General features: G+C 51.6%; 1 protein-coding gene across 2 annotated transcripts in view; it reads right to left on the bottom strand.

Annotated features, from left to right (window-relative positions):
• Positions 1-26977, bottom strand: part of LOC102456878 (complement C3) — an 89641-nt gene that overhangs the window by 28237 nt on the left and 34427 nt on the right. The window contains exons 20-27 of one of the 2 annotated variants that reach the window (XM_075902306.1): positions 26785-26924; positions 22269-22481; positions 20802-20862; positions 17703-17789; positions 15037-15240; positions 10842-10917; positions 5929-6088; positions 2994-3089 (exon numbers count right to left, since the gene is read on the bottom strand). In XM_075902306.1, the coding sequence (XP_075758421.1) occupies positions 2994-3089; positions 5929-6088; positions 10842-10917; positions 15037-15240; positions 17703-17789; positions 20802-20862; positions 22269-22481; positions 26785-26924 (1037 nt within the window). The remainder of the gene's footprint in view (positions 1-2993; positions 3090-5928; positions 6089-10841; positions 10918-15036; positions 15241-17702; positions 17790-20801; positions 20863-22268; positions 22482-26784; positions 26925-26977) is intronic. The other variant, XM_075902307.1, reaches the window with a different exon arrangement.

Here is a 26977-nt window from a genome sequence, read left to right as displayed (position 1 = left end):
AAACTCTCTAATAACATTTTTCCATTGCTGCAGGTCTGAATTTTGAGAGGCTCAACATAAGAACGTAAGAACGGCCAAGTCTTTTCAGTTGTGATGGTACTTGGTCCTGCTGAGAAGGCAGGGGACTAGATTCAATGACCTTTCAAGGTCCTTTCCAGTTCTAGGAGATAGGCAATCTCCATTTATTTTATTTTTTTTAAGCCAATCCCTCTTAATCCACTGGCTGATTTTACCACTTCTGGAAAAGGAGACCACTTTGGGCTCGCTGGATGGGCGGATTCATAGAATCATAGAACCATAGAGTTGGAAGAGACCTCAGAAGGTTATCAAGTCCAGTCCCCTGCTCAAGGCAGATCCAATCCTAACGAAATCAACCCAAACAGAGCTTTGTCTAGCAGAGACTTAAAAACCTCTAAGGATGGAGACTCCACTATTTTCCTAGGTGACCCCATTCCAGTGCTTCACCACCCTCCTAGTGAAATAGCTTTTCCTAATATCCAACCTAGACCTCTTCCACCGTAACTTGAGACCATTGCTCCTTGTTCTGCTGTCCGTCACTACTGCAAACGGCCTCTTTGGAACCTCCCTTCAAGAAGCTGAAGGCTTCTATCAAATCCCCCCTCACTCTTCTCTTTTGCAGACTAAATAGACCCAAATCCCTTGGCCTCTCCTCATAGGTCATGTGCTCCAGACCCCTAATCATTTTGGTCACCCTCTGCTGGATCTTCTCTAATGCATCCACATCCACATGTAATTAGGGGCCCAGAACTGGACTCAATACTCCAGATGTGACATCACCAGAGCTGAATAAAGGGGAATAATGACATCTCCAGATCTGCTGGCAATGCTCCTCTTAATGTACTCTAATATGCCATTAGCCTTCTTGGCTACAAGGGCCCACTGTTGACTCACATCCATCTTTTCATCCACTGTCATCCCCAGGTCCTTTTCTGCAGAACTGCTCCTTAGCCAGTTGGTGCCCAGCCTGTAACAATGCTTGGGATTCTTCTGTCCCTAGTGCAGGACTCTGCACTTGTCCGTGTTGAACCTCATCAGATTTCTTGTGACCCAATCCTCCAATTTGTCTAAGTCATTCTGGACCTTGTTCTGCCCTCCAGTGTATCTACCTCTCCCCCTAGCTTATGTCATCTGCAAACTTGCTGAGGGTGCAATCCATCCCCTCATCCAGGTCATTAATAAAGATGTTGAACAAAGCTGGTCCTAGAACTGAACCTTAGGGCATTCTGCTAGAAACCGACCACCAACCTGACATCGAGCCGTTGATCACTACCCACTGGGCCCGACCTTCCAGCCAGCTTTCTATCCATCTTACTGTCCATTTATCCAATCCATATTCCCTTAATTTGCTGGCAAGAATATTGTGGGAGATCGTATCAAAAGCCTTGCTAAAGTCAAGGTATATCACATCCACTGACTTTCCCTTGTCCAGAGAGCCAGTTAACTGATCAGAGAAGCTAATCATATTGATCAGGCATGACTTGCCCTTTGTGAATCCATGCTGACTATTCCTGATCACTTTCCCCTCTTCCAAGTGCCTCAAAATGGATTCCTTAAGGATCCCCTCCATGATTTTTCCAGGGACAGAGGTAAGACTGACCATCCTATAGTTCCCTGGATCGTCCTTCTTCCCTTTTTTAAAGATGGGCACAACATTTGCCTTTTTTTAATCATCCGGGATCTCTCCCAATCTCCACGACTTTTCAAAGGCTCCTCAATGGCCCAAAGGCTCCTCAATGATATTTGCCAACTCCCTCAGTACCCTGGGATGCATTAAATCCGGACCCATGGCTTTAGGTACATTTAGCTTTTCTAAATAGTTCCTAACCTGTTCTTTACCCACCAAGGGCTGTTCACCTTTGTCCCATATTGCATCACTTAGCGCATTAGTCTGGGAGCCCACCTTGTCCGTGAAGACAGGGGCAAAGAAAGCATTGAGTACTTCAGCTTTCCCCACATCATCTGTCACTACGTTACCTCCTCATCCAGTAGGGGCCTCACACCCTCTCTGATCACCTTCTTCTTGCTAACATGCCTGTAGAAACCTTTCTTGTTCCCCTTCACATCCCTTGCGAGTCACAATTTCAATTGTGCTTTCACCTTCCTGATAACTCCCTGAAGTCTCAAACTATACATTTATATCCCTCCTTACCCATCTGTCCAAGTTTTGTGCTTAAGTTCACCAAAGATTTCCCCAGTAAGCCAATCCGGTCTCCTACCATATTTGTTTCTCTTGCTGCGCATCGGGATGGTTTCTTTCTGTGCCTTCAATAAGGCTTCTTTAAAATACTGCCAGCTCTCCTGGACTCCTTGCCCCTTCATGTTAGCATCCCAGGGGGTTCTGCCCATCAGGTGTCTGAGGGAGTCAAAATCTGCTTTTCTGAAGTCCAAGGTGTGTATTTTACTTTCCTTCCTTTGGTCAGGATCCTGAAATCTACCATCTCGTGATCACTGCTTCCCAGGTTGTCACCAACCTCTACCTCCCCTATTAGTTCACCCCTGTTTGTGAGCAGCAGTCTGAAATTCCTCTCTTTTACTGGCAACAAGGGGGAAAAAAAAATCAAAGGAGCAGAAGGATGGTGTTGTGAGGGCATTGGGTGGGCCATCTGGGTTCTAGCCACATCCTACATGATTCACGCCCCCCAGTTGATGCTCTATGCCTCCGTCCCCCATCGTTAAATGGGGGTTACTAAGCTCCCTTTGCTCCGTCCTGTTTCTTTAGGCGGTGAGATCTCTGAGGCAGGGATCTGTGGTCTGTTGGTTTTACACTAGAAATCTCACTTCCTGGAGGACTGAGATTGCGGGAGGGCCTGGAATCTGGCTCCCCCAGCACAGTTTGAAGCCTCGGCGGAGGGAAGAGGAAATCTGGCGACACACAGATCGTTCTCTTAGGCCCCGTCCTTTGCCTCCCGCGCTCCCGCACCAGAAAAGACGAATAATGTGACTCAGGGAAGACACACGACGGATGGACTCACCGTCACATGGGCGTTACAAATGTCTTTGGACTCCAGCAATGCCACAAGAACGAACGCCGTGAGCGAGGCCTCAGGCTCAGCGCCCTGGTAACCTCCCTACGAGGGAAACAAAGCTTTGGTGGCATTATCGATCGGCCTCTCTCTTCTCCCGAGTCTGTGGGTGGGATTTAGCCCTGCACTTTTCATAACCTGGCCAGCACAGTGTCTGGGCACCCATTCTGGCAATACGACTGCAAGGTTCAGCACGAGATACCCTAAATGGCCCTGCAGAAAATGCACCGTCCCAGTGCGCTGGCACCCAAAATCAACCATCTATCAACTTAGCCCTGCACAAACAGGATCTGTCCATTCCCAGACACATCCTCTGTTTATTTCTCTATTAGAAGATTTACTGAGTGTCAATCGGGTCCTTCAGAGCAGGGCTGTGGAGGTTTGGAGGGTGCAGGAGTCAGGGTTGGGGGTGAGGAGGGGTCAGGGCAGGGGATGGTGGTGCAGGACTCAGGGTAGAGTCCCCCAGGGTCAGCCCGAGACAGTAGGGGCCATGCAGCCCACCCACCACTTGTCCCTGAGGCAGGCGGGGGTGGCAGCGGATGTTCTGACAGCCAGTGGCTGCTCCCCGGGGCTTGGGCACTTGCTGCCCCCTGTGGTCATGCTGAGTATAACCGCCCCTGCGGTCACATCCCCCCTTCCATTTGATGGGAACCAATCACATTCCAGGCCCATCCCATTCTCCCAGCACAACCCAACCTTGACTTGCTTTATGTGACGACACGAGGAAGCTGCCTGCTAAATTTGGCGGTCCCCGCTCTTACTGTTTAGGAGGAGTTTTTGAACGAACGGACTCACAGCTGGACGGACGGACCCACAGACAAACGGTCTCAAATATACAGTAGATCTGCTTCCTGCATCCGGCGTGACCCAGCTTGCCGAAATGCAGACAGCCCCACGAGCTCTAGCTTTCTGCGCAGCAGCGTGAACTGTTATGTCTCCGTTGAATCAGGAGCTGGCTCAGAAATGCCTGAGGTGCTACGAATGGAATCTATGCTTACGCCGAGGGACGCTCTGCCCTTTCTAGCAGTGGCTGGCCCCCAGGGAGGTTTTTGAAGGGTTTGCTAGCGCCACGGCTGACAGACCGAGGGCTTTCACTAGAGGCAGATCAGGTGCCCCACAGAGTCAGAGCAAAACCTGAAATGTTTCCTCAGCTTTCACTCATGTCTGCTTCAGATACAATTTCCACAAAGCTTGTGCCTGGGTAAGGACTCTGAGAAAGGGCAAAGACTTTAGGACCTGGCCTCACCAGACTTAGGAAGGAAACGGCTAGTGTGACAGGGTCAGAGCAGAAGGCTATTAAAACGCAGTGGAGGGGAGCTATCTAACCCTCAGACTGAGAAGAATCCTGCCTCCAGAGGAGCAGGGAAGGGCTGGTTTAGAGCCCCAGGAGCAGTGGAACTCCTAGGGCTAATTGACCAGGCCTGTGAGTCAGGCCAGCCTAGGCCAATTAGGACACCTGGGGGTAATTAAGAAATCTAGGTCAGACTGGCTATAAAAGAAGCTGGCCTGCAGTGGCAGGGTGCGTGTAGCTGAGAGGACGGAGGAGGGCGTAGCTGGGAGTAGGAGGGAAGGAGCTCACAGCCAGGAGGACGAACTGAGAGATGGAAGGGGCTGGGGAAGTAGCTCGGGGTCTTGTCTTATAGCAGGTGTCGGGGATTCGCACAGGCAGCTCTCTCAGGGTATGTCTACACTACAGCGCTAATTCGAACTAAGCTAATTCAAACTAACGCATCCAGACTAAAAAACTAGTTCAAATTAGCGTTTTGCTAATTTGAACTAGCATGTCCACATTAAGTGGACCCTGAACCGGGGTTAAGGATGGCCGGAAGCAGTGCCAGCAGGGCATCAGATGAGGACTTAGAGCGTGGAGCTGCTGCCTCAGGCTAGCCGAGGGCTGTGCTTAAAGGGACCCGACCCCCACCCCGGACAGACAGGGGTGCCCCGCTTGCAAAGCAGTCCTGTCTTGTCTTATAGCAGGTGTCGGGGATTCGCACAGGCAGCTCTCTCAGCGCCCTGGGCTGGACCCCAGAGTAGAGGGTGGGCCTGAGCTCCCCTAACACTCACCTCCCCATTTCCACATGGGGAAAAGGACGGTAGAGTTTAATCTCCGTTTTACCATACACCAGCCAATAGAGTTGCCAGATGGTTTAACAAAATATACCGACCCCCCTCCCAAAAAAACAGGAAAAAATTCTGTCGAGGAAAAAAAAGTGTGGGGGGGAGAGACCAAAGTTGGTAAGCACAAGTTGCACCACTCCCTCCAGTTTGGGACCACACACTAACCCCCAATGCACCCACCCCTCTCCCTGAGGGAGGCATCCCCAGCGCTGGGAGCGCCCCACCCCAATCAAATCCCCCCTCCCCTGCAGAGCCAGCCACCAGAGTACGGCTGGGTGAGTGAATCTGACTTTTAAAGAGGCTGCTCCTACTGCCCGACCTGGCTGCCTTGGCTCACAGTGGGCAGAGGGAGGCATCACGTGGCCAGCTCCCGGGTCTCTGCTGGTCACGTGGGCCAGAGCAGCATGCGCTCCGCTCCCACCCCAGCCCGGCAGCCGGCAACTGCCCCCTTCCGTCCCAGGGAAACAGGAAATACCAAACATTGCACATGTCCGGTATTTTCTGTGGTTGTTTTTTACTGGACGGAGCCCACAAATACCTGGGTGAATACCAGACACCTGGCAACCGTACCAGCCAAGGATGAAAAGAAACAGCAAATGAAATCCCTGGGCACGGTGACTAAAACTGGGCTGCTGTGAGCCTCTGAGGTGAGCAAAATCCGCCGGGAAGCGCAGGCCCCACCACGTTTTCATAGGAGCTGTGTCCCACTGAGCAGAATGGAAGGGAGCCAAGTCTGCGGCGTGATGGCAACAGAGCTTCACCTTACCATCATACTTTTCGCCATCACGGGGGCATCTTCCTGGAAGATCCCATCAGGTTTCTGCTTTTCTAGGATCAGCCACTTCACAGCCCCGCAGATCACTTGATAATCTATACTCACGAGCTTGTAGGCCAGGGAAAAGACCTTCACAACATACGCCGTCAGCCTGAGGGATCAAGATACAGAATCACAAGGTCACTCCTGAAATTCTCCTCCACCCAGATGTGTGAGCCAAACGATCCCAGACGTTGGCTCAAAGCAGGGTATGTGGAAACTTCATCAGTACTGGGTATTGGGGCAGGTTTTGCAGGGCTCACTCTAGTAAATTATCTGCAGTAACTTGATGACCGCTCCCTCAAATAAGCAGGCTAGGGAGGAAGAAGTGACCTTAGGGTATGTCTACACTACCCCCCTAGTTAGAACTAGGGGGGTAATGTATGCATACCGAACTTGTTAATGAAGCCCGGGATTTGAATTTCCCGGGCTTCATTAGCATAAAGCCGGCGCCGCCATTTTTAAAAGCCGGCTAGTGCGAACCCCGTGCCGCGCGGCTACACGCGGCACGGACTAGATAGTACTCGAGGCGTACAGATAGTTCGGATTAGAAGCCTAATCCGAACTATCTAGTCCATGCCGCGTGTAGCCGCGCGGCACAGGGTTCGCACTAGCCGGCTTTTAAAAATGGCGGCGCCGGCTTTATGCTAATGAAGCCCAGGAAATTCAAATCCCGGGCTTCATTAGCAAGTTCGGGATGCATACATTACCCCCCTAGTTCGAACTAGGGGGGTAGTGTAGACATACCCTTTGAGACTACTCAATGCTTAGAAGTCCTTGGGGTGTTTGGAGCTTGGGGTCAGAAGTCCTTGGGGTCCTTGGGGTGTCTAGGCTATGTCTACACTTTGAGGAAGAAGCAATGCAAATGAAGTGCTCATTAGCTTTTTCTCATGCTTCATTTGCATAATCTCTTCTGATCTGTTTTGTGTAAGAGGTTTTTGCGCAAAAAAAGTGTAGACAGGTCTGTTTTGCACAAAAAATCCCAACCCTTTTGCACACGATCATGTATACCACGCAAGCCCTGACCAAGCCTCACTGTGGGTATGTCTACACTACAACACTAATTCGAACTAACTTAATTCGAACTAGTTAATTCGAACTAAACTAATTCGAACTAGTGCATCTAGACCTAAAAACTAATTTGAATTAGCATTTTGCTAATTCGAACTAGCATGTCCACATTAAGTGGACCCTGAACCTAAGTTAAGGATGGCCGGAACCAGTGCCGGCAGGGCATCAGGTTAGGACTTAGAGCGTGGAGCTGCTGTCTCAGGCTAGCCGAGGGCTGTGCTTAAAGGGACCCGACCCTGACCCCGACCTTGGACAGACAATTCTCAGGGTTCCCCACTTGCATGTCTAACTCAATAAGGGACAGCAAAACAGTCCTGACTTGGAGTGCCCTGAGTACCTTTACTCAGCACATCACAGCACTCGGCCATCAGCCCAGCTGCACTTGCTGCAGGCTGCCATCCAGGGGAGTCAATCGGGGGGCTGTCAGGATCCAGGAGGCCCTGCAGGAGAGCTTCCACCCTGAGGAGCCCGCAGAGTCACCCCAGTCCTCCCCATCGGGGGCTCGTGCCCCATTCCTCCCTCTCTTCCTTCCACTTACCCTTCCCTAGCCCCCCTTCCTGAGGTAAAAAATAAAGGACACGTGTGCTCAAAAATAGAAACTCTCTTTACTTGACAAAACTGGGGGGGGGGGGGGAATTAACCTCTGGGGAGACTGGGAAAAGGAGGTGGGAGAGGGGAAGAGAGAGGGTGGAAGAGGGGAGGGGGAAACCTGAGAGGAGGGAGCTGGAAGGGGGAAGCCAGGGGAAGAAGGAGGAGAGCAAGCATATAACTATGGTACACCATATCTTCAGTACTGTGTACAGATGTGGTCTCTTCACTTCAAAAAAGATATTTTGGCCTTGGAAAGGGTTCAGAAAAGGGCACCTACAATGATTAGGGGTTTGGAACAGGTCCCATATGAAGAGAGGCTAAAGAGACTGGGACTTTTCAGCTTAGAAAAGAGAGACTGAAGGGGAATATGACAGGTTTATAAAAGCATGAGTGGTGTGGAGAGGGTGAATAAAGAAAAGTTCTTCATTAGTTCCCACAATAGAAGGACTAGAGGACACCAAATGAAATGAATGGGTAACAGGCTTCAAACTAATAAGCGAAAGTTCTTCTTCACAAAGCAAAGAGTCAACCTGTGGAACTCCTTGCCACAGGAGGCTGTGAAGGCTAGAACTAGAACAGAGTTTAAAGAGAAGTTAGATAAATTCATGGAGGTTGGGTCCATGGAGTGCTATTAGCCAGGGGGTAGGAACGGTGTTCCTGGCCTCTGTTTGTGGAAGGCTGGAGATGGATGGCATGAGACAAATCGCTTGGTCATTGTCTTTGGTCCATCCCCTCCGGGGTAGCTGGTGTTGGCCGCTGTCGGCAGACGGGCTACTGAGCTAGATGGACCTTTGGTCTGACCCAGTACGGCCGGTCTTATGTTCTAAGCTCAGGGCTCAGGGTCGGGGGTCTCACTGGACCAACTTGATTTTCATGCAAACCTGCTCCTGGGTTCGCATGTGGCCTTTGGGGGCCAGGCTGGCAGCTATCCTGCCCTAGAAGGCCGCTTTCCTGTGCCTAGTGCGGAGGTCGTAAATGTTGGAGGCCTCCCCCAAAACCTCGATGAGGTCCACGATCTCCGCACTAGACCAGGCGGGCGCCCGCCTCTTGCGGCCCCGGGCAGGCTCCTGGGAGCTGCCAGCCTGGTCCTGGGAAGGCTGGGTGGCAGCGGGTGGCTGGCTCATGCTGTGCCAGGTGCAGGGTCTGCTGGCTGGGTGCTGGCAGGCTTGCAACCGGCACGAACACTGTAGCCAGACCGTGCCCCTTTAAGGGCTCCGGGGCTGGGAAGGGGGCAGAAAAGTTTCCCTGGTTGTGCCCAGAGTGGCCACCAGGGCAACCTGGGAGGGGCTAGCCTCCAACTAGTTCAAATTAAGTGGCTACACAGCCCTTAATTCGAACTACTTAATTCGAACTAGGCGTTAGTCCTCGTAGAATGAGGTTTACCTAGTTCGAATTAAGCGCTCCTCTAGTTCGAATTAAATTCGAACTAGTGGTTTGTATGTATAGACGCTATTAAAGTTAAGTCGAACTAACGGCTGTTAGTTCAAATTAACTTTGTAGTATAGACATACCCTTTGTGAGCACCTCCTTGGGGTCAGGGTCGCCAGGCCCGCGCTGGCTCTGGCTACGAGTGGTGACCAGTGTAGACTCACTGGTTTTGTGCTGTAGTGCCCCACAATTCCCAGGAACCGCTTCGCTCTGTCTCCAGCAGGCTAGGCTCTAAGGTGTGGGCCCGTGCATTGCAGTCGTACCAGACCTTCTGCTTCCTTTGGGCCCTGCTCAGGTTCTCTCTGGCCAGGCCCATGAGCTCAGCGAGTCTTTCCCGGAAGGTCAGGACGTATTCCACTACTGACTCACCCTCCGGGGAGGCCTTCCCCTCCCACTCATCTCTCAGTAAGTCCAGGGGTCCCCATATCTGCCTCCCATAGAACAGCTCGAACGGTGAGAAACCCGGGGACTCCTGGGGCACCTCCCTGTATGCAAACAGCAGGTGGGGTAGGTACTTGTCCCAGTCCTGTGGGTGCTGGTGCATAAAGGTCCGTAGCATCTGCTTCAGAGTCCCATTGAATCTCTCCATCAACCCGTTGGTTTGGGGGTGATACGCCGAGGCCCAGGTGTGTCAGACCCCACACTTCTCCCTCAAGCACAGGAGCAGGGCTGACACAAAGTTGGATCCCTGGTCCGTGAGAACCTCCTGGGGGAACCCCACCCAGCAGAAAATGGTCAGCAGTGCATCTGCCACTGTGTTTGCCTCAATAGAGGGCAGAGCTATGGCCTCGGGGCAGTTGGTAGCCAAATCCACTGCTACCATCATAGGCATGGGCACGGGGTTCCCCCGCTCCTACACCCCCGTAGCAGCAAGAACAGATTCCGCCAGCAGTAGAATAGAGGGATTTAATTGCTTCTCCAGGATACAGCACAGCATAGACGTGGTGTGATTACAGGATTCGGGCCCCTTGGGTTAGGGGTCTATCACCCAGCAACCTCAGTCTGTCTCTCTCAGGGTTCCAGCCCAAGACTGCCCCTTCCCCCAGCACACTCTTCCCGTAACTTGTGGAACTGGTTTTAGCCACTGCCCTGGGGTGGTAAGGCACCCCCTGCTGGGCCGTGCTTACAGACAGCTGCCAGTGGGGTCCCCCACAGCCCAAGCATAGAAACTAACAAGGTACTAACACTACACCACAGAGTGTAAAGGGTTAACTGGGTACCTGGTAAGCATTAATCTTACCAGCATACTTACCTGGTGACCAGTTAGCTAGCTAGCCCTGCCCGACCGGAGCAGTTTTTGCCCACAACATGGTGCAGTGGGCTCGGTCCTGCCAGGTTGGAGCAGCTCCTGGTGTGGCGTGGTAGGCCTGGCCACGCTGGAGCAGCCCTTCAGGGTTAACCGGTTAATCACACCGTTGACCTGGTTAACATTTTAAACGGGAATTTACATCCCTTCCCGGATGGACTGAAACCTTTTCCCTGGGGACTGAAACCTACCCAATTCAGTTCACACAAGCCACCAGGTTCTAACACACAACCAGCTGTTGATCTAGGCCAGGCTGATGACAAGTGACCACGCAAGGGACTGGATCTCTCACGCTGTCAAGCCCCCTCCGTTCTTAATCCCCGGCGTGTATTTTTTCTAAAGAGCCAGTCCTACACCTGAACTTTGCCCATTCGCTGTAGCCAGGGGGCTCGCCTGTAGCCCACTACTCTGGCAGGCATAAGCCAGAGCAAAAGAGAAAAGGAAAGTGTTACAGAAAAACAGACTTTACCATGTGCTTGAGGTTGACTTTGAATAGGGGGTATATGAGTGGTCAGATTTCTTATATGCCAGTTGCTGTGTGTAACCTGAAAAGGAGAAAGAAAGGCCTTTGAAATGTGTTCTGTATTCTCCTGCCTTACTCCGCCCTCCTGCCTTACTCAGTCCACCCTCCCCCTTTTCATCCCTTTTCCAATGGACCATCTCTACCTTCAGCGAGCTGGTGGTCATGTCCCCCATCCCGTTTGCTCCCAGCAGTCAGTTTGACTGGGAACCCAGTTCAGGAAGCACCCGAGCACTCCAGAGGCAAGCGACCAAGTCACGGCTGGCTGAGGACATGTCTTCACCGCCCTCTGGATCAATGGGCAGTGAATCACTCCAGCAGGGGGCGATAGACACGCTAAATAGACCACCCAGTGCTCTCCCATCGACATCGGTACTCCACCAAAACGAGAAGAGTAGGAGGAGTGGGCAGGAAAGCGTTTGCAGCAGGTATACCATGGTAAAGACACTGCCGTGCGCAGGTCTAAGCACACTGGCTTCCAATGCATTATTCGTGTGGCTGAAGTTGCAAACTGAGGGCTGACGGCCTGTGGCTATATAGACAAGGCCTAACGCTAATGCCCGCGTCACAGCTAAACTCCAGCTAGTGCAGGCCGAGCTGTGAGCCGGGCACGGTGCAGGGGCTACCCAGAAGGAAACGGAAGGGGCAGCACAGGCTGTAGAGAGGGGGAAAAAACTTAAAAAACAACAAATAGTCTGTGAATGGCAATTAGAGCTTTCTTCAGAGAGAGCATCCATGCCGTCTGGCTGCTCTCTGGAGCCAAAGCACATAGCTTTTCTGATGCACTTGTGCAGGGTGGACGTGCTCTTGCACCAGAAGTTTTGGCGGAAGATCTCTTCCACAAAAAAGCTTCTTGCTGCAGAGGCCTGTAGTGTAGCTGTAGCCCTAGAGAGGTGTGGCAGTTACACCTTTCACCCAGCAGGGCGGCAGTGGCACCAAAACAGAAGGCAGCTGCTTCTAGGCAGGAGCAGCCCCTGTTGCGGATAGGGACCGGTTTTGTTCAACATCTTTATTACTGACCTGGATGAGGGGATGGGTTGCACCCTCAGCAAGTTTGCGGATGACACTAAGCGAGGGGGAGAGGTAGATATGCTGGAGGGCAGAGATAGGGTCCAGAGTGACTTAGACAAATTGCCGGAATGGGCCACAAGAAATCTGATGAGGTTCAACACGGACAAGTGCAGAGTCCTACACTTGGGACAGAAGAATCCCAAGAACAGTTACAGGCTGGGGACCGACTGGCTAAGGAGCAGTTCTGCAGAAAAGGACCTGGGGATGACAGTGGATCAGAAGCTGGATATGAAGCAAGTCATGCCAAACTAATCTGATAGCTTTCTTTGATAAGATAACGAGCCTTGTGGATAAGGGAGAAGCGGTGGATGTCATATACCTAGACTTTAGTAAGGCATTTGATACGGTCTCGCATGATATTCTTATTGATAAACTAGGCAAATATAACTTAGATAGGGCCACGATAAGGTGGGTACATAATTGGCTGGATAACCGTAGTCAGAGAGTTGTTGTTAACGGTTCTAAATCCTGCTGGAAAGGGATAACAAGTGGAGTTCCGCAAGGGTCTGTTTTGGGACCCGTACTGTTCAATATCTTCATCAATGATGTAGATATTGGGATAGAGAGTACGCTTATTAAGTTTGCAGATGATACCAAACTGGGTGGGGTTGCGACTTCTTAGGAGGATAGGGACATAATTCAAAATGACCTTAGCAAGTTAGAGAAATGGTCAGAGGTAAACAGGATGAGGTTTAATAAAGAGAAATGCAAAGTGCTCCACTTAGGAAGGAACAATCAGTTCCATACATACAAGATGGGAAGCGACTGTCTAGGAAGGAGCATGGCGGAAAGGGATCTAGGGGTCATAGTGGACCACAAGTTGAATATGAGTCAACAGTGTGATGCTGTTGCAAAAAAAGCAAATATGATTCTAGGTTGTATCAACAGGTGTGTTGTAAGCAAAACTCGTGAAGTCATTCTGCCGCTCTACTCTGCACTAGTTAGGCCTCAGCTGGAGTACTGTGTCCAGTTCTGAGCGCCACATTTCAAGAAAGATGTGGAGAAATTGGAAAGGGTACAGAGAAGAGCGACAAGAATGATTAAAGGTTTAGAACATGACCTATGAAGCCAGGCTTCATGAACTGGGCTTGTTTAGTTTGGAAAAAAGAAGATTAAGGGGGGACATGATAGCGGTTTTCAAATATCTAAAAGGGTGTCACAAGGAGGAAGGCGAAAATTTGTTCCTCTTGGTTTCTGAGGACAGGACAAGGAGTAATTGGCTTAAAGTGCAGCAGGGGAGGTTTAGATTGGACATTAGGAAAAAATTCCTAACTGTCAGGGTGGTCAAATATTGGAATAAATTGCCAAGGGAGGTGGTGGAATCTCCCTCTCTGGAGATATTTAAGAACAGGTTAGATAGACATCTGTCAGGGATGGTGTAGACGGAGCTTGGTCCTGCCTTGAGGGCGGGGGGCTGGACTCGATGACCTCTCGAGGTCCCTTCCAGTCCTATGATTCTATGAGTCAACAGGTTGCCCTTGTAGCCAAGAAGGCTAATGGTGTATTAGGATGCATTAGGAGGAGCATTGCCAGCAGATCTAGAGAAGTGATTAGTCCCCTTTATTCAACTCTGGTGAGGCCACATGTGGAGTTCTGGGCCCCCAGTTACAGAAAGGATGTGGACGCATTGGAGAGGGTCCAGCGGAGGGGGACCAAAATGATGAGGGGGCTGGAACACATGACCTGCGAGGAGATGCTGAGGGATTTGGGTTTGTTTACTCTGCAGAAGCGAAGAGTGAGGGGGGATTTGAGAGCAGCCTTCAGCTTCCTGAAAGGAGGTTCCAAAGAGGATGGAGAGAGGCTGTTCTCAGTAGTGACAGATGGCAGAACAAGGAGCAATGGTCTCAAGTTGCAATGGGGAGGTCTAGGTTGGATATTAGGACAAACTATTTCCCTGGGAGGGTGGTGAAACACTGGGATGGGTTCCCTGGGGAAGTGGTGGAGTCTCCATCCCTAGAGGTTTTTAAGCCTCGGCTTGACAAACCCAGTCTGGGTTGATTTAGTTGGGATTGGTCCTGCCTAGGGCAGGGGGCTGGACTTGTTGACTTCCTGAGCTCTCTTCCAGCTCTATGGTTCTATGATTCTTCCTAGGGCCCTACCCATAAGGCTGGGTCAGGAAACATGGGATATGGAGGGATGAATAGCCTGGAGTACAAAAGACTGCGGGGGGGGGGGGGGGGGGGAGGGGAGAAGGAGGGGGGTGTTAGATGGGTTCAGAAGGGCTAGTGGAGGAGACAAAGTGGGGAGGGTTCGAAACGGGAGTAGGGGTGCAGAGCCACATGGGGACAGAGGAGAGATTTACAGGACAAATGGGGGAGTCACAAGAGGAGTGCCGGGGCACATGAGAGAGGTAGCTGAGTGGAGGGCGGGAACACATGGAGATGGAGGGGTGCAGGGACACATAGGGGCAGATATACCTGCTTGAAGGAGGGAGACTAGGAACCAACCCCCACATGAATGTGGGAGGCTTGCTATCAATTCCTCCCCCCCCACTAAAAGATCTGATCCGTCAGTTTCCAACCTGCTGCCAACAGCCTTCCAAATTCACACCGAGGCTCCTTCGCGGCCATTCCTTCCCTCTCCCTCAGCTCCTCCATGATCTCTAGTTCAACCCCCTCCCCCGCAGCCTTTGCACTGCCTCTGAGGGGGGCAAGAAATCGGCGTCGGGACTGACGTTTAAACAAAATGGTGCTGAGTTTTGTAGTAAAGCGGCCCCAGATGGAATCTATTTGTCAAAAATCCATTTTCTGGATTTTTTTTTTTTTTTTGCTGTCTAGGTTGTTACAGACACACCCGCTGCCCAGTATTTTGACATAACGCCCGGTCGTCATGCCAGGGTTGAGTAGTTTGGTCGTTTCCTTGGATATACGATATGTAGATTTTAAAACTATGGCGTGCGGCATTTTTAATTTTTTTGGCACAGAATTCCCCCCCGGACTCGTCGATAGGTTGACAACACTGACGTTAGCCATCCTGGTCCCTACCCTGTACCCTGTACCGCTGGAATACACAAGCCCTGGCAATGCGCAAGAGTCCAGGGGAGGACCTGCTGTCACTCCCGAAAGCTTCTCACCTTTCCTGATCAGCTGGATGGCTTCCGTCCTCTGATCCACCCCTATCCTGTCCCACTGGTTGGTGTTGTCCAGGAAGTGGGTGGCAATGACTGTCGGGGTCAAGCTGATCATGTTCTGCTCCCCGCAGCCGGAGGGCACCACGATAAGATGCCCCAGCTTGGCCCCGTCGATGGAGTTTTCTAGAAGTTGTGCCATAGGGTTTCCTGGCCGAGAGGAGAACCTGCTGTGAGTTCACGTCGGGGTGTGTGGTGGGAACAGGGAGAAAGTGGCCCTTGAAGGGTCCTGTAGACCTGTGGGTCCCAACCTTTGTTATGCCGTGGACCGGCAAACCCATTCACAAACCTTTGGTGGACTCGCAACATTGTATTTGCATATTTGTTAGGCTGCTGCAGGTGAAGCCAGCTGTTTGTGGTGGCTCTGGGGACTGGGGCGGGGTACACCTTGGCCTCAGAGCCCTCTCCCAGTGCCAGCCCTAACCCCTAGAACCCCCCACTCCTCCACTACCCCCCAGTGCCAGCTACTGGCCTCAGAGTGGCCTATGCCCCTCAGAGCTTCCCTGGGCCACCCGCCCCTTAGAACCTCCCATCACCAGATTCCTGGTGACAGCCTCCTGTTTTCAGAGGCCCACTGCACCCAGTCCCCAATATTAGCCCTGTCCTCAGAGCCCCCCCAGTGCCAGCCCCCTGCCTTTTAGAGCCCCTCACCCCCAGAGCCCCCCATCACTAGCCCTGCCCAAAGACCCCAGTGCCTGCCCCGCCCCTCATACCTAGCCCCGTGCTTCCTCCCAGCTGCCAGCTGAGCTCTGCTCCCTGGATGGCAACTGCTCTAAGGCTGTCAGGCTGGGCTCCGTGCAGCCCTCTCACTCCACAGCGAACCGCTCTTCCACCTCCTGGAGCAGACCCCGCCCTTGCCCGGCGCTGGTTGGCTGAGAGGTGGGGCAGGACACGCCTCTCCTAACAACTGCGGCGGGAGGGGAGGCGCTGGGCGACATGCCTGTGTCGCAGCCCCGAGAGCCACCGCGGCCTGGCACCAGGCTGTGGACTGGCAGTTGGGAACCAGTGCTGTAGACTTAGCACTCTGACCCAGGAATGTGCCTTGATGCCCTCCAAAGCCAGGGCACCCACCACCCTAGGACTTGGTTCTGAGCCTGGATCAACTGATCCAAACCCTGGTTAATGTTACCCCAAAAATATTCTCACTGGAGACCACCCAGGGTTACACTAGCATGGGTCTATTGTTTGAGGAATTAGCACGACCCTATTTGCACTACAAGCTTAAAGCAAAGAAGACAGAGCTGCCATCAAAGGTTTAAGCTAAAGAAGGAACCAGCTCTCTCTTTCACACACAAACAAACAAGCATCTCTTCACACACACACACACACACACACACACCCCGTCCCCATTCATTCACTCCTTCACACACAGTCACTCCTGCACTCACACAGGAACATGGGTTGCAGAAGGAGCCGAGGCATGTTGGTTCTGGAGGGTCTGTCTGCTTCTCATCGCTGGAGAGCTGGTCAGGAGCATAGACACGGGCTTTAGAGAGGAGTTTCTCAGGAGCAGGGGTAGAAAGAGAGAGAGAGAGATCTCACATCTGCTCTTCTCCTTAAATAGTATGTGAAGGCTCCTGTGACTCATTCACCTCATCAGCAGGGAGCATGCCCAGACTTCCCTTTATCCAGCAAAAGCCGCAGTTTGTGATGACTTATCACCACGTGCTCTAGTCAGCACTGCAACTTCAAACAAAACACACAAGCATGCACAAGCACACACACAGGGGAGAATGCAGTTCCGAGCAGGTTACAGAGTGACTGAAAGTTACAAAGGTTACAGAGTTTCAGCTTACCATAAGTTTGGGTATGCTTACACCTCCACCCTAGTTCCAACTAGGGTGGCTAATGTAGGCATTCGAACTTGCAAATGAAGCCCAGGATTTAAATATCCTGGGCTTCATTTGCATGTTCCCGGGCGCCGCCATTTTTAAATGCCCCGTAGTTCGAACTACCTGCCCGCAGCTACACGCGGCACGGACTAGGTAGTTTGAATTGAAGCTCCTAATGCGAACTACCGTTATTCCTCCTGCAAGGAGGTTTAACGGTAGTTCGAATTATGAGCTTTAATTCGAACTACCTAGTCCGTGCCGCATGTAGGGCCGTCCCTTTCTTCCAGGATCTTGGTCCCAAACCCTAATTCTCACCTCCCAGGGAACAACTCCAGCAACAGAGAATAAAGCAAATTCTCCTGCTGCTTTCCACAGCTCCCCCAAAAAAATTTTTCTAACAAAAAGACCATCACCAGTGTTCCCTCTAATCTTTTCCTTTCATATGTGGATTTTTATATCCACGTGCAGAATAATTTTTATGTGCACCGAGGCATGCACCAAAGTGTACCAACAGCAGACACAAAACCTACCTGTGGGTGCTCTATTAATCAGCAGGATGGCATTTGAATCTCTCCCAAGTGGCTGCGCCAGTGCACGGCTTACAGAGAATTCTGAACACCAACACCGTACCTCTTCCTTGACTAAAAACTTGCTCGCACATTAGGAAAAACAACTTGTAAGACTATAACACTGGGACTATTCGCGGACCTTTGGCCTAACAGTCTTATGAACTCCTGAGCTGTGTTTCTAAGTACTTTCTAGTCACAGGCTCTTACTCACCATTGACAGAGACTTTGGTTTCTGGTTCAGTGTTTGGAACAATATCATTTATATCCAGCGATTTCACCTTCGTTACCTGTTCCCCGCCTGTGAAAAGGAGAGAAGACACCCTTAGGGAAAATATGAGCATCCCATGGTCTTCGCTGCTACTCTTTGTCCTGGGTCACCTCCTGTGGGCGTGCGCAGAGCACGATGCTGGGGGATGCAGGAATCAGGGTTGAGGCGTGAGGAGGGGCTCAGGACAGGGTGTTGTTCTGTGGGGACATGTAAGAGCCAGGGCAGGGAGTGGGGGGGCTAAGAGCAGGGGGTGGTGATGCAGGGAATCAGGGCAGGAAGTTGGGTTTGGAGGGGCTCAGGGCAGAGGTTGTTATCTGGGGGGGTGCACGAGTCAGGGTTGGGGAAGGTGAGGAGGGGCTCAGGGCAGGGGGTTGTTATGTGGGAGGGGGGCTGTAGGAGTCAGGGTTGCATTGTATGTAAGAGAGCAGTGTGGTTGCTCAGAGCTCCAGTATATAGAGGGAGAAAAGTGTGTTAAGAGTCTATGGCAGTGGTCCCCAACATGGCGCCCACTGGGGCATTTATGTGCACCCGCCGAGCGATCAGGGCCGGCCCCAGGCCCCGAGCGCATGGCACATGTACAGCCCCCACACCAGGTGCACAGCACATACGTGGCCCCTGCCCTGGGCATGTGGCACATATGTGGCATCGCCCCCGGGCACACGGTGCATGCCCAGCCCTGCCCCTGGGTGCCCGGCAGCCCCAAAAGGTTGGAGACCACTGGACTGTGGGTTAAGTTTAGAGGTGGAAGCAACAGGGGTGATATGGTTGGTGTCTGCTGGATCAGGTGGATGAGGTAGATGAGGCTTTCTTCAGACAACTGAGCGAAGCTTCCAGATCACAGGCCCTGGCTCTCATGGGGGACTTTAATCCCCTTGATATCTGTTGGGAGATCAATCCGGCAGGACACAGACAATCCAGGACGTTTCTGAAGAATGTTGGGAATAACTTCTTGGTACAAGTGCTGAAGGAATCGACCAGGGGCTGTGCACAGCTTGACCTGCTGCTCACAAACAGGGAGGAACGAGTAGGGGAAGGAGATGTGGGTGAGAACCTGGGAAGCAGTGATCACAAGATGGCAGATTTCAGGATCCTGACCAAAGGACGAAAGGAGCGTAGCAAAATACACACCCTGGACTTCAGAAGAGCAGACTTTGACTCCCTCAGAGACCTGATGGGCAGGATCCCCTGGGATGCTAATATGAAGGGGAAAGGAGCCCAGGACAGCTGGTGGTATTTTAAAGAAGCCTTATTGAAGGCTCAGGAAGAAACCAGCCCGATGTGCAGCAAGAAAAGCAACTAAGGTAGGAGACCAGATTGGCTTACTGGGGACATGCGACTCCTTTGAGAGGAAGGTTAGCCACAGGGCCCAGACGTTATCCTTGGACCATGAACATAGATTTATTCCTCGCCCCGGTGCAGGCCCGCTCCTTAAATCGTCACCGGCGTCCTGTCCAGCGCTCTGCGGAGCTGGCGTGGCCTACGACTGATGGCTCTTGGGCATTAGCAGGGAGGGCAATCTAGGCAGCACTGCCCCAGTCCCGCCCCTTCCATCTGAAGACCCGCCCATTCCGGGAGAGTGGAGCTGCCCCCCACACCTTACCCAGGGGCTTGGCAAGTCTGTCGGCTCACCCGCTCTGGTGCAGAGTCCATGTACAATAGGGGCGGGGAACCTTTTTTGGGTCAGGGCCACTGACGCACAGAAAAATCAGTCAGGGGCTGCACACAAAGTGAGAAACAAAAAGAATCCACCCCTCACCAGCATGGGCTCCCCAATGGTGGGGGGAGGCCCGAGCCTCAGGGGACGGATCCTGGAAAGCCGGAGGCTGCATCTGCTCCCCAGGCCTTAGGTTCCCCAACCCTGATGTATAGCTCCTGCAGAATGAAAGGGTATGTCTACACTACCCTCCTAGTTCGAACTAGCGGGGTAATGTAGGCATACCGCACTTGCAAATGAAGCCCGGGATTTGAATTTCCCGGGCTTCATTTGCATAAGCGGGGCGCTGCCATTTTTAAAACCCCGCTGGTTCGAACCCTGTGCAGCGCGGCTACACGGGGCTCGAACTAGGTAGTTTGGACTAGGATTCCTATTCCGAACTACCGGTGGAACGAGGTGTACCGGTAGTTCGGAATAGGAAGCCTAGTCCGAACTACCTAGTTCAAGCCCCGTGTAGCCGCGCTGCACGGGGTTTGAACCAGCGGGGTTTTAAAAATGGTGGCTCCCCGCTTATGCAAATGAAGCCTGGGAAATTCAAATCCCGGGCTTCATTTGCAAGTGCGGTATGCCTACATTACCCTCCTAGTTCGAACTAGTGGGGTAGTGTAGACATACCCAAAGGCACTATGCCCATGGGAAGTGACTGGGTAGGAAGGAGTCCAGCAGAAAGGGATCGAGGGGTCATAGTGGACCACAAGCTAAACATGAGTCAATAGTGTGACACCGGTGCAAAAAAAGCAAACATGATCCTGGGATGCATTAGCAGGAGTGTTGTGAGCAAGACACGAGAAGTCATTCTTCTGCTCTACTCTGCACTGATTAGGCCTCAGTTGGAGTATTGTGTCCAGTTCTGGGCACCGCATTTCTAGAAAGATGTGGAGAAATTGGAGAGGGCCCAAAGAAGAGCAACAAGAAGGATGAAAGGTCTAGAGAACAAGAGCTATGAGGGAAGACGAAAGAACTGGGCTTATTTAGTTTAGAAAAGAGAAGACGGAGAGGGGACATGATAGCAGTTTTCAAGTATCTAAAAGAGTGTTACAAGCGGGAGGAAGAAAAATTGTTCTCCCTAGCCTCTGAGGATAGGACAAGAAGCAATGGGTTTAAACTGCAGCAAGGGAGGTTTAGATTGGATAATAGGAAAAAATTCCTAACTCTCAGCGTGGTTAAACACTGGAATAAATTGCCCAGGGAGGTTGTGGAGATATTTAACAGCAGGTTGACAGACACCTGTCAGGGATGATCTAAGGCGCTTGGACCTGCCATGAGGGCAGGGGACTGTCCCTTCCAGTTCTACGATTCTATAAAGACAAATCCTCATGGTTACTCACCTGCTGCAGCTGGATCCAGCACAACGGAAATAACCGATTTTGTTACTCTCGTCCCTTCAGGCTAGGAAAGTACAGGAAAGACCCAGTCAACGTGTAACTAGAGCTATTTGCGGTGTCATTGTAAACAGGTTGGTCCCAGGACCGAGGTGACGATTATTCCTAAAAGTGGAAGCCCCACCTCCCTGTGTGGCCCCACCCCAACCCCACCTCTCTCCCCAAGACCCTGCCCCCTAGCCAAGCAGGAATCTGGAGCTGGGCCCAACTTCCTGCCTGTGGTTGAGAGGGCCGGAGAGCAGCCCTTGACCCACGTCCCCACCCCTGGGTGCCCCAAGTGACATGTCCACGGCTTCTCACAGCTGACGAGGCCCCCCAGGCTGCTCTTACCTGGGTTCCAGCTTCCAGTCTGGCTGGGGGACAGGGCTGGGCCCATGGTGAAAAGTGTGAGGGTCCCCTACCCCCCCCCGGTTCCAGTGCCCCGGTTGCAGGGTATGAGCGAGACAGGGGAGGAAGGGTCAGGCAATATCTTTTCATGCCTAATCTACATCTCGTTCCACGAGGAGTAACGGTAGTTCGAATTAGAGAGCCTAATTCAAACTACCTACTCCGTGCCGCGTGTAGCCGTGGGCACGGAGTCCACACTAACGGGGATTTAAAAATGGCGGCGCCTGGCAAGATGCAAATGAAGCCCGGGATATTTAAATCCCGGGCTTCATTTGCAACTTCGAATGCCTACATTAGCCACCCTAGTTCGAACTAGGGTGGCAGTGTAGACATACCCTGAGGGATTTGGGTCTGTTTAGTCTGCAGAAGAGAAGAGTGAGGGGGGATTTGAGAGCAGCCTTCAACTTCCTGAAGGGAGGTTCCAAAGAAGATGGAGAAAGGCTGTTCTCAGTAGTGACAGATGGCAGAACAAGGAGCAATGGTCTCAAGTTATGGTGGGAGATGTCCAGGTTGGATATTAGGAAAAACTATTTTACTATAAGGGTAGTGAAGCACTGGAATGAGTTACCTAGGGAAGTAGTGGAGTCTCCATCCCTAGAGGTGTTTAAGTCTTGGCTTGACAAAGCCCTGGCCGGGTTGATTTAGTTGGGATTGGTCCTGCCTAGAGCAGGGGGCTGGACTTGATAACCTTCTGAGGTTTCTTCCAGCTCTATGGTTCTATGATTGTATGGGCTCTAATGCACGAGGTAAAGCATAACCACCGCCAGGCAGATTTGAACCGGCGATCTCTGGAGCAGTGTAGGTACCTCTCCAGTACGAGCTATAAAGCCAGCTGGCACACCACTTGGGCTGTGGAGCTCCCTTGTTCTGCTCGCCCACTGTCCATGGTCTAAGTGCCACGACATAGGACAGTGAGCCACACTGGGGCTGTGGCATACAAAAGCACAGACTCCAGAGACAACTTAGCCAGGTCACAAGCTACGGGTCCCACGGCCAGATGCGGCGGGCCTGCCACCCGGTACGCACCACGACCTTCAGCTTCTTCTTCACCCCGTCAAACACGTACACGCCCCAGACGGAGGCCTTGACTTCGACATCGTGCAAGCCCAGCTCCAGTGGGACGATTACTAGTGGCACCGCCCGGGACGACATGGGCGGGATTTCCAGTATCTGCGAGTATTTTGCCTTGGAAGAGGACGCGCTGCAGAAAGCCGGATTGTGGATCAGCTCCATTCGCACCTGAGAAGAGAAAGGGAGGGAAAGCGGCAGCTTTTACATAGAGTAACCAGAGGGGGCGCTGTTCGCTCTGTTACAAACCACTGCTTTGCTGACAGTGTCCCAGGGTCCAACCCTGCCAGGTGCCAGATGCCTCTGGCGAGCAGATGGGGCTCAGCATTTTGCCGTGTAAAATCCTCTGGCAAGGAGTTCCACAGGTTGACTTCACTGCGTAAATAAAAACTTCCTTTTGTTTGTTTTAAACCTGCTACCTATTAATATCATGTGGTGACCCGTAATTTCCTATTCAGTCTTTAGACCGACAGCTGAGATGGATGGCAACAAGCCCAGTGAATGTTAACTGGCAGTCTGACTTCACCATGGATGGAAGTGGGATGATTATATCTGCAAGAACGTGGACAGTGGTATCTGCTTTCTAGCCACTGGTATCCACTGCCGTGAATGTGGATACAGGTCTCTAGAATTCATTTTTGTGGATCCAGACGCAGGTGCAGATGCAAATTTTATTTCTAGAATCCTGCAAATGTGCAGTGAGCCGCTTTATATCCGTGGGGATGGACATCCACCGATGGGGATGGGCATCGCTACTGCTCATTTCTGCAGCTGAAGATGCAGAAACTGTTTTTATACCCCGCAGTCCAGAGGAGGAAATGACCTCAGGCTTTCAACAAAAAAAAAAATTGACAAGGGCACAAACCAAAGAGTCTTGAGCAGGCCTGGGCAAGAAGTGGCCCGGGGGCCAGATCCGGCCTGGCAAACACTTTCTTCCAGTCCTTGGACTGCATCTGGTCATTTTCTGTTTATATCCTGCCATCAATGCCACCAAATTTCCAGGCAATGGCTCAGGCAGCAGGATCTTATTTAAATGCCTCATGACTCCTGGTCGCAGCACTACCCTGGCAGGGATGGGAGCTGAGAGCCATTTAATAGCTGCAGTAACCCCGGGACGGCTGCCAGGCCATGCATTAGCAGAGGGGCAGGGAGCCCTTTGCTGGGTTTTTAATTCCAAGCCTCCAGCCCCCGACAACTCTAGTCCCCAGCTCCACCCCTTCTACCCAGGCTCCACCCATTCCAGGGGGTGGAGCTGACCCATGACCGCATACCAAAATTCATTAAGTGGCCCCCCTGTGAAAATTATTGCCCACCTCTGCTCTTGAGCAAAGCCAGCAGTGATGGGAGAAGAGAAAAAGTCCTCTCCTGGGTCAGTATCTGGTTAAAAGTCAGGCAATAATGCAAGTTGGGTTTTCAGAGCAGAAAGAGGGAAATAGCCAGGTTCCCCAAGGATCTGTGATGTGATTTGTGCTCTTGAACATAGGTATGCGCAGGGGGTGTGCCCAGGCACACCCTAATGTCTCCAAAAAAAAGTGGCTTTGCGTTTTAATTGAATCGTGTGATACACTCTTTTAAGTAAAGTTCAGTTGTTAATTAAAAAAGAATTGAGTTTAGTTAAGTTTTAGTTTCTTTAGTTTGTTTGATGAATAAAAATAATGTCCTTTATGGTTGAATATTCAATAAAGGTTCGCCTTTAAAAAAAATTAAAAATAAAATTCCCTGGGTGCACACCCTAATGAAATGTGCTGCCACGCTTTTGCTCTTGAACATAGTCATGAATGATCTGCGAAAGGGGGTAAACCATAAGCCCCACCCCTTCCGGGAGCCCAGAGCCAGTACCCCCCTTGCCCAGGGACCTGGAATTCTATTGGCCCCCCCGGGAGGGGACACTCCATTTAGAAATTAAAATGTTGGCTGGGGTGTGGGTGGGTGCACCTCCCAAATGCTACCACCAGTCACCTCTGGGCTAGATGGACCATTGGTCTGTCCCAGCATGGCCGGTCTTATAGGTATGTTATATAACTGTGGGATTTTTTTTTTTAGTGTATTTTTTCCCCGTGTTTTTATTTTGATGGATGGTGTGTGGCAAACACAAGCCAATCCTTGGCACTTTTCCTACTAATAATGCACCAAATTTGAGTCTCTCCGTGCCAAACGCAAGCCCAACCTGCTGCCCGCTAAGGATTCTGGGTAGTGCCGCCCAACCAGGCCAGGTTTGGCATTATATTAAAACTCACCACTAGAGGGCATGCAAGCCCACAGGACAGACATCCGTCCTTTTGGGAAGGGAAACGTTTTAGAAGAACCCCCAAGCAGCCCTTGCTCTGGGCACGACCGTTCGTAAATACACCCTGCCCACGGGATTGGCTTGACCCGATTGTTTTCAGGTGTCCATTTCAGGCCAGAATGGGCGGGGTGGGACCCCCGCCTTGGAGGAGACTGGGCCCAAGCGCTGCTCCTCTGCCCGGAACATGGCCCAAGCCCCTGCTCTGCTCCCTCCCTCTGAGGTCCCATCAACACCCCACTCCCACCACCCCAGTCCCCACCCCTGCTTAGCCTCCTCCCGAAAGGTCACACCCACCACTCATGCCTCTCTTGGCTGCCTCTCCCAAGAGGCTCCTCCCCCGGTGCCTGCTGCCCTCCCCTCTCTGCCTCTCAGAGAGTCCCTCATTTGCATATTTTTTTCCAAGAAAACTCGTAGCGTAGACGTACACACATAGAATGGCCCGGGTGAGGGGCTATTTTGAAATAACAGTGGAGCGCCCACACAGCCCCTTTTCCAAAATAGGCTTTATTCTTCATAAAATGAGGTTTACAGAAGTCAGAATAAGCCTCCCGTTATTTCAAAACAATGCTATTGCTCTGCAGACGCTGGCATTGTTATTTTGGAATAACAGCCTTTATTCTGAAATAACTTTGCTGCGTAGACACACCCTAATTGACCACTCCTGGACTGAATAGCCTGCCCAGTGCTAGGGTTGCCAGATGGTTTAACCAAAAATACCTCAAAAATACCACCTCTCCTCCCCACAAAAAAAACCCACTGGGGGAAAATTCTGTTGAGGAGAAAAAAAAGGGGGGGGAGGAGACCAAAGTTGTTGAGCAAAAATAAAAAAAGTGACCCTAAAAGTTATTAAGCAAAACAAATAAAATAAAATAAAATAAAATAAAATAAAATAAAATAAAAAAAATAAAATAAAAAAAAAAGCATTAAAACAACATGGCCGCTTTAGGCGTGAGAGGGGACAGGTTGAGCACTAAGACCCAGGGAAGGCATTGTTTCCCTTTGCTTCAGGTCTTTTTTGCCGGCAGCCATCTTGTTTTCTTGATCAAGCTCCCCCCCTTCCCCCCAGGGGACGGAGGTTCGGGTCCGAGGGCCCGAGGGAGGAGGACCAGGGGCTGGGCCCAGTTGCTGAGTGTGTTGTAAGGTTGCCAGGTATCTGGTATTTTTGCCTCCTGGTCAGGAAAAAAACCCAGAAAATACCGAACATTTTAGGTGTTTGGTATTTTCTGATTTTTTTTTACCAGATAGGAGGTGAAAATACCGGACTGTCCAGGCCAATACCAGACACCTGGCAACCCTACCCAATGCATCACTAACGGTGCAATCGTGAAGTGATAATGGAACTGCCACTGGGCAGATTTAACCTGTAGTAGAGCTTCATGTAGGAGCCTCTACAGCTTGAATTACAAAGGCTCTCAGCTTAGGCTGTAGAGCTCCCTTGTTCTTATCTCTGGCTGTAAGTCGGGGTGGCCAACCTGCGTCTCGGGAGCCACATGCGGCTCTTCACCCCTGAAAGTGCGGCTCACAAAGCCTCCCCCACGGCTCGTGAAGCTGCCCCATGCACCCCTACAAACGGCCCCTGGCTCCCTGTGCTCACTGGGTGCAGGGGAGCTGTCTGGTGCGGCAAAATGGTGTCGGCAAGATGGTGGCAGCCAACGGGAGCCTGATGTGACCAAAAGCCTAACCCACGGTTTTTAAAGGGGCAGCCTCCTTTTTTTTTTTAAATCCCTCAACAATTCTGGTGCAGCTCTTCGCATTTTTCCCCCTCCTGTTTCAGCTCTCTTAGTTGAATGGGTTGGCCACCCCTGCTGTAAGTGGTCTACAGGCTACTCCATGGGACAGGGACCCACACTAGGGGCTATGTCTACACTGCCCCCATTCTGCCGCGCCTCATTTGCATAATTAACGAGGCTCCGTTTTTGCACAAAAACTCCCTCTTGTGCAAGAGCCATTCTTCCGCATTTTTTTCAGGAAGAATGGCTCTTGCACAAGAGAGGGTTTTGTGCAAAAAGGAGCCGTGTAGATGGCTCCTTTCTGTGCAAAAGTCTCTTGTGCAAAAACAGCCTAATTAATTATGCAAATGAGGTGCAGTGAAATTCCTTCCTTTGCCTCATTTGCATATGTTTTGCACAAAACGGAGCCAGTGTAGACATAGCCTAGTTGTGTGGGTTACACCGGCGGTGACTGTACCTTGAGTTTGTCTCTCACGTAGTTGTAGAGAACAGCCCGGATCTCCACCTGTTCGTTCCTCACCACGGAGTAGGGCAGCCGGAGGTCGATGAAAAATTCTTTCATCACTGTGATCTCATAGGGGTCGGCCACACAGATCCCTGCGAGGGGAAAGGACTCTGGGGTCAGAGGCAGCGGGCTTCGCTAGTGAGAC

The sequence above is a fragment of the Pelodiscus sinensis genome, chromosome 19 (assembly GCF_049634645.1).
Source record: "Pelodiscus sinensis isolate JC-2024 chromosome 19, ASM4963464v1, whole genome shotgun sequence".
Classification (NCBI taxonomy): domain Eukaryota; kingdom Metazoa; phylum Chordata; order Testudines; family Trionychidae; genus Pelodiscus; species Pelodiscus sinensis.
This window is presented reverse-complemented; position numbering and strand designations above follow the sequence as displayed.